This window comes from Montipora foliosa, chromosome 1, assembly GCF_036669935.1.
Source record: "Montipora foliosa isolate CH-2021 chromosome 1, ASM3666993v2, whole genome shotgun sequence".
NCBI classification, from domain to species: domain Eukaryota; kingdom Metazoa; phylum Cnidaria; class Anthozoa; order Scleractinia; family Acroporidae; genus Montipora; species Montipora foliosa.
Genome location: NC_090869.1, coordinates 61,765,239 through 61,777,738, shown reverse-complemented (window position 1 = coordinate 61,777,738; position 12,500 = coordinate 61,765,239). Strand labels below are relative to the sequence as shown.

The 12,500-nt window shown below is 40.1% G+C and overlaps 2 protein-coding genes across 3 annotated transcripts in view; one reads left to right on the top strand and one right to left on the bottom strand.

The window, feature by feature from the left end:
* Positions 1–1,234: 1,234 nt before the first annotated feature.
* The window catches only part of LOC137979934 (adenosine receptor A2a-like), a 39,398-nt gene continuing 28,132 nt past the window's right edge, over positions 1,235–12,500 (bottom strand). The window contains exon 3 of the transcript XR_011118421.1: positions 1,235–1,707. The gene's annotated coding sequence lies outside the window, so the exon portion shown is untranslated. The remainder of the gene's footprint in view (positions 1,708–12,500) is intronic.
* The window catches only part of LOC137979921 (visual pigment-like receptor peropsin), a 9,177-nt gene continuing 2,025 nt past the window's right edge, over positions 5,349–12,500 (top strand). The window contains exons 1-2 of one of the 2 annotated variants that reach the window (XM_068827243.1): positions 5,349–5,457; positions 11,769–12,500. The exon at positions 11,769–12,500 is cut by the window's right edge and continues 2,025 nt beyond it. In XM_068827243.1, the coding sequence (XP_068683344.1) occupies positions 11,777–12,500 (724 nt within the window). In that variant the 5' untranslated portion in view covers positions 5,349–5,457; positions 11,769–11,776. Of the gene's footprint in view, positions 5,507–11,768 lie in introns of both variants that reach the window. The other variant, XM_068827235.1, reaches the window with a different exon arrangement.

Below are 12,500 nucleotides of genomic sequence, written 5' to 3'. Positions count from 1 at the left end.
ACAAAATGATTATCAATGCACCGTTCTTGATATAAATGGGATTCCGCTGACCATTTCCTCATGATTAGTAAACATCTTCATTCATTGTGAAGTTTATCTTTTTTCCCTGTTTTATTTTCATCACTTTTTGATTGAGAAATTATACAATTTGCACCTCAGAGATGTACTGTAGGGTACTCCTTCAGCGGTTTGATTCAGTCATCGACAGCAGGCTCAGGCAGGAACAAGCCGGCTTTCGCAAGGGTAGAGGATGCATCGACCAGATCTTTGCACTGAGAAACATCATTGAGCAGTGCCTGGAATGGAACGCCCCCCTGCTCATTAACTTTGTAGACTTTAGAAAAGCTTTTGACAGTATACACAGGGAGACTCTATGGAAGATCTTAGAGTCATACGGGATCCCGGACAAGATCATTACGCTGATCAATCTTTTCTGTAGGAACTTCGAGTGCAGCGTCATCATCGGTAGCCAAACATCTGAACCATTCCCAGTCAAATCTGGAGTACGTCAAGGCTGCATCCTTTCCCCTATGCTCTTTCTAATTACCATCGACTGGGTAATGCGACAAACCACATCAGACAAGGCAAGAGGTATCCAGTGGACGCTTTTCTCCCACCTTGAGGATCTAGACTGCTGATGACCTGGCACTTTTGTCTTCCAGGAGTGACCATCTTCAGGTGAAGACGGATCGACTAGATAAGTTCTCCAGCCAAACCGGACTAAACATCAATACAATGAAGACCAAAGTCATGTCAATCAACTCAGTCAACCCTACACCCATAACTGTCAAAAACAAAGTGCTGGATCCTGTGGAGGACTTAACTTATCTGGGCAGTTTAATCAGCAAGGATAATGGCGCAATGAGCAATATCCAGTCGAGGCTAGGCAAGGCGCGAGGGGCCTTTGCACGACTCCAATCCATTTGGAAATCCAAGCAGTGCAGCCTTAAGACCAAGCTGAGACTATACAACAGGAATGTTAAATCTGTCCTACTCTATGGGTCGGAGTGCTGGCGTGTTGTGAAATCGGACATGAACAAGATCAGTGCCTTCCATAATGGATGTCTTCGGAAGATATGCCGCATCTTCTGGCCCCAAAAGGTGTCAAACGAAGTCCTCTACCAGAAAACCGGTTGCAAAAACATCTTGCTAGAGGTCAAACACCGCCGACTTAGATGGCTTGGTCACGTTCTAAGGATGGAACAGGGATGGATCCCCAAAACAGCGTTGCAGTGGACCCCTGTTGGTAAGCGTAAGCCCGGACGGCCCAACACACCGTGGCGAAGGACAACCGAGACGGAACTTAAAGAGATGGGCTTGAGCTGGGGCGAAGCGATTAAACTTGCTAAGGACCGCCAGAAGTGGCGTCGCCGAGTCGCGGCCTATTTCCTACCAGGGAAGAAGAGGATAAGTAAGTAAGTAAAGTAGTGCTGGGAATTTAATTTCCAACGTTCGGGCCTTCGTTTACATACCTTTTGGTCATGTATTTACATTTTACGGGTGAAATCTTGAGCGCTGCACCTGCTTCAAAACTTAATGACAACCCTGCTAACCATTTGAAGATGTCATTACAAAGGCAGCACTTTCTCCTCAGTTATTACCACGTCGACTCAGTTATTACCATGTGAGTCGAACTCACGACCTCCCGCATGGCAGCCCGGTGCTTAACCGGTTGAGCAAAGTAAAAGCGCTTAACCATTAAGGAAACTGAAAAAGAAATAAATGAAAGCAGGTAAGTTCAATTTTTTTTGTATAAGGGAAAAATCGGAGTGTCCCGCACAGAAAAATCTGTAGCAAACGGTGTACAAACCAGGCAACAAAATCAACCCACATTTGACGCCGATGAAGCCCAGGAATCGACCCTACGGAAGCCGAAAAGGGTCGCGTTGTCGCTACTAAGTTACTCCCTCAAAGACTAGCACAAGACATTCCCACCCCCCCCCCCCCCTCCCTTAGGTTTAACGCGACAACTTGGTAGCAACAACGTGTGACCCTTACCGGTTTCCCTACGATCCTGGGAAACGAAGAGTGCACTCGCCAACATGTCAAGCCTGTGCCCCACACCCCCTTCGCTAACCACACTCCACGAAAAAGTGATCAACGAGCAGACGTTCACTGAATTTCTACGATCCCGTTCTGACGTGTCTCTCTTTAAATTTATCCAGAAACTGCAACAACGTGTACGATGGCCCAGTAGGATCACAGTCCAGTTTTAATTTTATTCACAGTCTAGCTTTAATTTTGTGAGTCCTCACCAGTTCTCTCACAGGTCACAGGACACAGGTCACGGGTCATTGTTTTACCAATATAGAAAGTATCCTAATAATACACTGATTTTGATCTAAAGCCGGTGATACGCGGTTCAACATTTGAACAAGTGTTGCAAGATGTTGAACCGTGTGTCATCTGCTTAAGATCGATAGAAAAGAATCGTTTACTGCCAAGAATGTACCAAAAATTTCTAATAACTTGCGGGTCCTTGGATTAATTCAGGAACTGCAATGTACTTTTTACAAATCCTTTTTGTTGAATTGAGTCACACATGAAAAAACACTACTCTTTATCTTTGACTTTTTTTCAACAGATTCTGAAGTCAAAAGACAAAATGGCAGGAGCCGGGAAGACACTTAACTTAACCTGCGCATGACGTAGGTGTAAGCCTCTGGCCAACACCTCCAACAAATGCTACACCACCAAAAAATGTGTTGAGCATTAACTGCAACGACAACTCGTACCTCTGGGACAAACTCAGACCAGTATGATTGGGTTTTTATTGCTGCCCTTTACATGAAACCGGGACGAAATGCTTGGTTCCTGGTTTCGGTACGAAATGATATGTTTTGCCAAATAAATATGTCGCTGACCCAAAAGTATACAAGCTTGAAATTTCTGGACCCGGTCTGAGATTTGTTGTCACTTACATGAGAACAGTACGAACTCACACCGGTCCAGCAACCGAGACGAAGTCAGAGTTGTCTCACTGTATAGTAAACGCAAAAAAAGAGAAATGTATGGAGTCCGATACGCCGAACTCATACCGGTCTGAGTTCGTCCCGATCTCATGTAAATACCCCCTAACCGGAGGTCGTTGATTCCTGATAAATCAAAAGGAATTTGCAAGGTGTGTGCCGCCATTTTTATTTATCCTTTAGGAACAACGTTGGGGCCGATGTTGGCTCAGACGAAAAAAATTAGCAAGAAATTGCCCGTGTACAAAAATAAGTTAAACTTGCGTTAAGCTTTCTTGGGATAAAAATACACAAATTTCGCGTTAAAGATTCCGGGTCATCAAACTCTTGAGTATGGATATCCTTGTCTAAAAGCATTGATTGTTTTAGCCCAGCTGTTTGGTTAACTAATTTTCACATTGCTGACGTATTTGTGCAAATTTAGCCTATGAGGTCCAGTGTCTGAAAGAGTAAAAAAACCGGGAAGTAATACAGCAGACATCAAAAACGAGGAAAACATAACAGCCTTATGACGAGTGACAATCAACGCTCGGTTTGTTGCTACTTTTTAGACTGAATGACCCGGCTCTTTTCCACATTGAATGACCTCTCTTCTGTATCACTTGACTCTGAAGATGGCTTCCGTTTGTCCAAAATTAACTTCATGCATTCACCGTCATCCTAAACAGGACTACATTCACCGGACGATCGAACAGTTCTCTGAGTTATGATGTGACTCCTGGGTTCAAACAAAGTACAATCTTCTGTATAATGTGACCTGGAAACTGCATTTCTCCTAGTCAAAGAAAATGGAGGAATTTTTCCATCTTTATTATTAGTTAATTAAACCTATTGATCTGTGGCGTTCTCCCCGATATTCGAGGAAGCACCCACTAATCAATTCGCTTTGCTATCTGTGATTTTCTTTTCCTAAAATATGACGCACGTGTCATCATTCTCACACGACCAGGTAAGTAAAACGATTAACACCGAAAACCGTTAAAACTTCATCAGCAATGAGTGAAACTGACCTGACTCGTTTACTTCTAGAATCTAAAAAGCCATCGTTCCTTTCCCCGTTTGCTGACCCAAGCCTTTGTTACATCTTATTTGTGAGTCGGAATGCAATCAGCAAAATTCAAGGAATAAACGAATTTTCACGACTCAAATTTTCCTAATTTCGTGCAGAAAATGATATGCCAGTCTTTCCGCAAACAAATGGGTTTTGGGATTCTTAAAGGCTTAATGGCTTGGACAATAGAATTTTATGACATGCGTTACGAGTTGCAATTAGCTTCTATTCATGACTCAGAAGTGTGAATCCTGAAAATTTTGTTAAGTGTTGAAAACAATTGGGAGATCGCGCGGGTGCTTGGAATTTATATAAAAACGTTTCGGAAGCTGATCATGGGTTGTCATTTGACACCCACGACTTAAATTTTATTAGTATTACGTCAGGAAATGTTTCGTCAGAAAATTCGGATCAATCCCGGTATTCCTATAAAATCATGTAATATATATATTTTCTTCACTAAGGTACTTTTAATCTACAATACACGTAGCAAATAGCTATCTATCTATCTATGTTCTTGTCATCACCAACGTTTCTGTATTGGACGACGGAATTTTGTTGGTTTGATAATTCGGATAACATCTTTTTTTTGTTTAAAAAGTAACCCCTATTTAGTTTTTTGCGTACCACAAGCAATTAATTATCGCCACATATATGAGGTTTTAAATTGAAGATCGCGTGTAATCTAATGTCAGCGTATAGCATTTGAGTAAAATCGGAAATCGAAAACGTAGGCCAATTTTTGATGCCTTTATGTATGGTACAATTAAAAAGTTTATGAAACAAATTGGCTTTGTGAAATCACAGAGAAGGGAGTAGGTAAGATCTCGCGGTACATCAATATACTTTTCAGGCTATATTGGTGCCAGTGATAAACCATTGTCAAAGGTTTGGATTGTAGCGCTGTCGGACGCCTTTGATACTGGTCTTAACAAAACACAGAAAACAAGAGAGGAAAATGAGCAAAAGATAAGGGACGTGATCGATTCAGCTAAGCAAATTAGTACAAATACCCGGAAATCACATAACGCACAGTTTGTGACACCATTTGGCTAAATATGATTATATTTTATTGATAAGAAAACTAAGGCTCCAACTTAAAAAGTTCCTTTATTTTTATGCAAAAGCTTTTGATTTCAAGGCTTGTAAAACTTGTGCTTGAGAAAACCTTCTTTCCTGAGCTAAAAGCTGTTTCAAATGTTGTTTGATTTGTGAGTATAGCGAGCTAGTTTAAGAGAACACGTGTATAATTTAACTTCAAGTCCGATCCAGATTTGTGGTTCCGGATTTTACACGTCGAGCTTTTTTCAATTCATGGTAATTAATGACTAGCATTTTAAAAGAAACAGCTTTGCTCTCCGAATTTATTCTCGTTCCGGGTCTGTCGATGCAACGAAGTCACAAACAACATCACGTGAAGCACTCTAGCTGAAAGAAGTGAGAAACAAATTCGTGTGTTGGGCAAGGATCTTTGACCATTTTGAACGTATGTATGCGCAACCATTTGATTTCGATGTCCTTGATGGGAGTTTATTAATGTATCGAATAGAACTTCTGTGCAAAAGTGTTTCACAAATAACTATTGTACGGTTTGTTTGTTGCGCTTAACTCAAACAAGAGATTTTCCTGTTTTGAAACACTATTTCTGTGCACAGAGACTGCAGTGTTTGTGAAGAGAATATTGCGTTTTGTTGTTTTCCTTCCTATTCAGAATAAGGGTTGAAAAGGAATTTTTTGCTGGAATGTCGAAATCTTAAATTCGAGCGCCCATTCACTCATTCATTGACCAAAGTAATGAATAATTTAATTCAGGGAAAATAAAATGTCGTATAGAGATGCCATATGAAGTGCAGGGAAAAGCTAACCGAGAGGAAAAAGAGGACGATGGCGTTGAGAAAATCGCACTTCGGAATGAAAGTAAAGACAATTTTCACAATTTACTTTGAAGGTGTCAGAACAGTCATTAACGATATAGTGTTTTTATTCACTTCTAGAAATGAATAACAAAGAAAACATGCGTTCTGCTAGCATTTATGAAAATTAGTTTCCATTAGCACATGTGAAATATCCTTTTTTTATTAGCAGATGTAACTTCTCAAAGAAAATCGTCTCAACGCCTCGTTTATTGTAGAAAAATTGAGAACAGTGCATTTGTAGGCTGTCTTCAAATAAAAAATCAAAGTAAAAGTTATAGGGCTTTATAGTGTAACTTAAATTTTACTCTCTTTCAGTCATAATTCGCTTGATTCTTCCGAAAATCTACCTCTGATTTTGATTTTAAAAACAGCCGAAGCCGTCAGTGCGCATTGAACAAATACGAACGGAATTATTTCCTTTCTCTTACTTCTAGTTCTATTAGGGATTTGATAATATTCAAGTGGAATTCAGCAAACTCTGATTTAACTTAATGTATATCATTTGCATGGGTAGCTACGACACCAGAAAACATGGAAAACAGTGATTGCAACTTGGGAGGAAGCTTCTGATAATAAGCATCGTAAATTAATTTATTTCTGCGTATTTTTTAATCACATCCAGAGACTGATATTTTTTTATACGATTTCGGTACAGTTTTCATTGAGAATATAAACATGAGAATTTAATTTTCACAAGATTCCTGCACTTTTGGTGATTCTAACAGTCATCATGTTTTACCGTCAGCATTATAATATTATCCTGTCTTTTCATAAAGCTTTTTTTTTTGCATTTGCGAGATTAAATACCGTTTGAATTGAGTGTAAATTACTTTCAAGTGAATTGCGCAATTTTCAATAGCTTGGGTGTCGAAGAAAATTTCGCGATTTCTCTGTCTTAATATGTGTCGTCGTGACTTTATTGAACGTCTTACGTTTTCCCACTCTGAAAATTACCCGCCGGCTTTATATGCCTGCTTTGAATTATAACTGGTTTATGGCTTTTCAATAATCAGAATATTTTATGATATTTTTTTTTTGATTTAAAAGATCCTCTTTCCCTTCCGTGTTTTCGATATTTGGTTTGAAGGTGATGTGCTTGAGGCAACAAACTTACTTATCTCTTCAAAATAAAACCGTGCTTTTTTTTGGATAAGATCGTATCGATCGGCATACCCAATAACTGACGATTTTCTTTAACTTCATTACAAGTCGACCTTGATTTGTTTCAGAGAAATTCTCCTTATTCTTGTTATTTTGTGAGCCACAGAAGGGAGAATATAACAAATTTGGAGCCTGTCATAGTGATGTTTGCACAAGTAACAATCACATTTAATAATAATAGTAATACATACTGTTATTAATAATAAACCTGATTGATAAAGGAACACTCAGATCTTTTCTGTACCCTTGTTACCACTAAAACGATAGAAACTTTAATTTTCCATTGATTATCATCTAGCGTTTTTTAATTCCCTTCATATCAGAAATTAATACCTATGAAAATGATTTTAAAAAATAAAACCAGGAAGTCGGCCCGAGGGGGCTATGACAAAATCGAAGCCACCATGCCGTTATTATATTATTATGTTTATTTCAGTTGACAGTAAGTGTTATTTTATGCAAAGTCACCGAAACACTATCAATTTAACCGCGGCAAATTGTTATTTTCATGTCCTAACATTTTTCTTGAGGAAAAACCAGAAAACTGACAGAGAAAAATTATGGCCTGGAGAGAGCTGCGGTGAACTCCAATGGTAAATATTGCCAAAAATATAATCTTCCAAAGATCGTGCCTCGACTCATTCTGCAGCTGCAAAATTTGCTATGACGGAGGACTAAATCTTAAAACGTCACTGAGCCATTTTATCTTTTCCCGGTGGCAATTCTCTCTTTAGCTCGACTCGTTTGATAAAATCAAATTTACGAGTTTCATTCTGCAGCTACTCATTTTGTTCGAGTTTGTCAAGGTTGGTGACCGCGATCGTAATTATCCCAAGACGAATGTCGAACGAAAATGCTTCCGATTCTAGCCTGAATAGCGGCGATCAGTTATTTCCTTCACGGAAGCATTTTTCTTGTGATAAACACATCTCGCTAAGAAAGGGAGTGTAAATCAACCACAAATCATATAAAGTCACTTTATCATTTATTAACGAATTCGATTCTTTGAATTACAGTCGAAGCATTGGGTTTTCTTAATGGCTGTGATCTCTATGCCGGGTTCGGGGGGGGGGGGGGGATGCCATATACAAAGGGGAGGGATGCTCGTCGTCTCGCTCAGGGGGTGTAAATTTCGGATTTTGGACTCACTTACGGTGTTCTGGTTGCGCGCGAAGAAGTATGAAAGTGTATATTTACACTTTTATATTTCCTCACGCAGGTGAAAGTATTGGATGATAATGTCTTTGCCATCATTTAAGCGCCCCTGTGACCAGAAAATCAAATCTTTTTTTCTTTGGATTTCAAGACTATGTTAACTAAACACTAAGCCACCAAAGTTCTAAGCCTTGATTTAACTGAAAAAGACACCTGTTTATTTTAAATGGAAGTTTCCTATTAGATGGACCATAGATCGAGGAGAAAATGCCTCCCTCAAAGGCTCACTAGTTTAAGACTGCGACGCATGTGAACGCCGCAGAATTAATATGAAGCACGGGAGTTGTGGGCTTTCACACGTTTAAACTCGCGTGCTGCAGTTATAAGTGAGTGGGCCTTTGACGTCACTTTCCCTGAATCCAACCCTCTGAAGTCCAGCGTCGGTCAGTTTTGAACTCGGACCGTGAAATGTTGGACCGTGAAATCCAAAACTTACACTCAAAGTAAGCGGCCGTTTGATAAAAATCAAAGCTCAAAATTTTGCTAGCCAGGTGTTGAGCAAACACACTTTCACAATCTGAAGAAACAAAGCAAGTGAATTTTTGATCACAGGGGCACTTTTAGAGTCTCTTTTAGGGGTCAAAAAACAGTCTGGGTTGGTCTTCTTTAGGGTTATAATTTAAAATTTCTGACGACCATCCCTCACCTTTTTATATGAAAGTCCCCCCCCCCCCCACCGGTCTCTCTTCTGATAACGATTGGTATTTCAACCGCTGCATTTTACACTGACCAATTCGAAAATCCAATTCGAAGTCCAAGTCGAAAATCCAAGTGGAAAATCCAAGTCGAAATCCTGACTCGGAAATTAGAGACATTAGTCTGTCTCCAGTGGAATAGAATGCAATGAACGTTGCAAACAAATATGGTCATCGCGGTTAGATGAGGAAATTGAGAAATTGCAAAACCCCCCCCCCCCCCCCAAAAAAAAAAGGAGAAAAACCAAACACACAAGGATTGAATGGGCTTATCAACTGAGCTATCAACGGGTTCCTGATTTGTTCGGGCTTCCTATACAACTGTTGAAGCTTGCTTTACTAACTGTGATGACCTTTCCAACTTTTATTTACAGTTTTTGTTTTGTTCGCTGGACTTCTGGTTACCTATTCGCTTTTGTAATATTAATTTCATTTTTTATTCATTTCCTTATCACTTCTGTCAATTTAAATAGTTGACTATTTGCAGTTGTTAGGATTTATTATCATTCAGGCGGACGTCACAACTGTTTCCGTGTCAGAGGGATATTCTTGGTTATCTTTCCGGTATCGTAAATCCTGTAAAGCTTGTCAAAATGTCTTGCGGTCAAACATAGACTTTTTTCCGGACGATAAAACGTGTCTGATGAGGCCGGATTTAACAGTATTTTCTGATAAACCTATATACGTGGCTCAGTTTCCAGCTTTACTTAAGATTTATGAAAGATGCATTATTCTCAATAAGCTAAAAATCTATTCGTTATCTCTACGGCATGTTGTCGGATTTTGGAAAGCAACGAGGGATTCAGTTGACTAATGAAATTAGGATTCACGGATTGGCTAACGAAACACTACAGTTGCAAAGGAAAACCTAAATTCTTATCGTTTACTTATCAGACTCAAATTCAGGGAAGAAAAGATGTTTGCCTTTAAAAAAAGTGGGAGGCTACGGAGGGAATTTGATGGACTGTGAACTGAGCTATCAAGATTGGTCTACGTTGAAGTGTAGTGGAAAATGTGTACTCCAGAGGTGCTATAAAGAAATTTCCATCCCTTTTTATAATCAGTCTCAAATTCATCAAGAGGCTAAGATGACAATAGGTCATAAGAAAGAAAATAAGCCACGGCTTACTCTGGCCACGGCGTACATAATACTCGAATGGAACTATTTATACGAGTATAAACTCCCAGGCTAGGATAAGTCGCGGCTTGAGAAAGCCGTGAACGTAGATTTTGTACCATTTATACGGTGTGTTCGCGTCTTATGTAAGCCGCGGCTTATTTTCTGTCGTATAAACGGCCCTATTATTCCCGTTGGTGGACACAAGACAACAAGAGAATTAAAAACTTAGAAATGCAAGGAAAAATATCTTAAGGCCCGGGCAAACGACTATAACACTTGGTTCAACATCCGTTCGATTTTGCTGCTGGGGTGGGCGAACGGTTTCAACACATCATCGATATTTGCCGGATTCAACAGGGCTTCAGGAGAGGCTGGTAATTCAGTCCCAGACTGCAGCCGCGGTTGTTACTATGGATACGGACATGGATACGTCATTCAATGAGAATCCGATTAGTAAGCAAGTGCATACCCAACAATGTCGAAAGAGGCAGCAAATGGCTTAAAAGTCTTTCAACATTCCGAAGAACAAAATAACTATATAAAGAAACGTTGAATGGTTGTTGAAGCAAAGTCTAACGCTTTTATAATTCAACTTCGATTCAACTTCGATTCAGCTTAAACGGGGAAGGCGGGGGAGGGGGGGGGGGGGGGAGGGAGGACAGCAACGATTTAAATATCGATGTAATGGTAACCTAAAATACTATTAACCGTGTACGTTCTGAAAGCTGCTTTAGAAGGATGCCGTGTTAAAATTCATTCAAAACTGTGGTGACGTAGGTTAAGGTCCAAGTTCACTAAGGTCACTGGATAGGCTGTTCCACAACCTGGCTCCGCTGTGAGAGAAACTCATCTTCAAATAATTGGTGCGGCGCTGCGGAGGTGGCAATTTATTTCAGTATTCCTTAATTGATCGAATGATGTTTTGTCGTTTCGAAACAAACCAGTTCTAGGCTAGAACTTAGATACTCAGGGGTTATCCCATGTAAAGATTTATACGTCATAACAGCAGTTGTTTTCAATCTTTGATATTTGAGTTTACGCCAACCCAGTACCCGGAACAATTTTTCGCGGATATTAGAGTTATAAATGGCACACATTAAAGTACGGGCTGCACGATTTTGGAACTTCTGAAGCTTTTCAGCGAGATCACTGCCACAGCCACTGTAGACAGTACTTTAGTAATTAAAATATGGTTGAACTTTGATGTCATGACAGCTTGGTTCAACAAAATTGCATGGATGCTGTTCAAAGCAAACGTTGAAGCATTTGCCTGGGCCTTTACTGTTCATAATACAAAGATGATTTGTAGATTGATTGACAACTGACCTAATTAAGGAATGCTTTTCAACAAGTCGCTAAATAATGCACTATTTGTCTTGTCAATGTTAAAATGCATTTGATTTTCAACCGGAATCAACAAATTTGTTTTCAGCCAAATCTTCCTGTGTTTTATATTCTGATTTGAGATAAATGATATCAGTTATTGAATCAATGAACAAAGAACAGCCGGGCTTGTTGTTATCTCTTCTGGTTTTCTCCCCGGCCCACCGGTACACAGTGTATTTGGGCACCACCCCGCCGACAGGGCAAAGCTAATTACAGAAAACCAATAAAGAAACTTGTTTTGTTTCTTCATGGCAGGAATAAAGATGACCAATTCTACGGGTTCATCAAGTAAGGCGTCGCAAACTGCTCTCTGGGCGACATCGTATGGTATTGTCTCTGTTCTCATTGTAGTCACAAACATGGTATCCATCGCTGCTTTTATCAAAACCAAGCCTCGTCGAAAGCACACGCACTACTTTCTCATTAACCTATCCATTGCTGATTTCATGGTTGGAGCCGTATCTGTCCCGCTTTTTGTTTCATACGTGGTAGGTTCTGAAGCTTGGACTCCAGGCCTCGTGCTGCCGATGGTTTACACTTCGGTAGATATTCTGTCTGGGCTAGCTTCGGTTTTCACTCTGGCGATTGTATCCGTGGAGAGACTGATCGCTGTGTCCATTCCCTTCAAATTTCGAATGATTTCAAGAAACGTCTACTTCGGTTGCATCGCTGCCACGTGGATTCTCTCCGCATGTGTCGCTGCCATGAGCGTCGCTTTTTATTTGCGCATTATAAAGGAGGCCTTCTACACCGTGGTGATTCTGTCCTTGACATTGTCTTTGGCAGTTGCTTGTTCCGGGTATGTATTCATCATATTAAAAATCAACAGGAAAAACAGCGCAAAAGGATGCAAGGACATGAAACTTGAGCAGCGGCTGAGCGTAACCTTGTTGTGCGTCACAGCCATTTTTGTTTTCTCGTGGCTCCCGTTCGAACTTGTCTTTATTCTGGTGCATTTCTGCAAAACATGCTCCTTGTCCACTAATG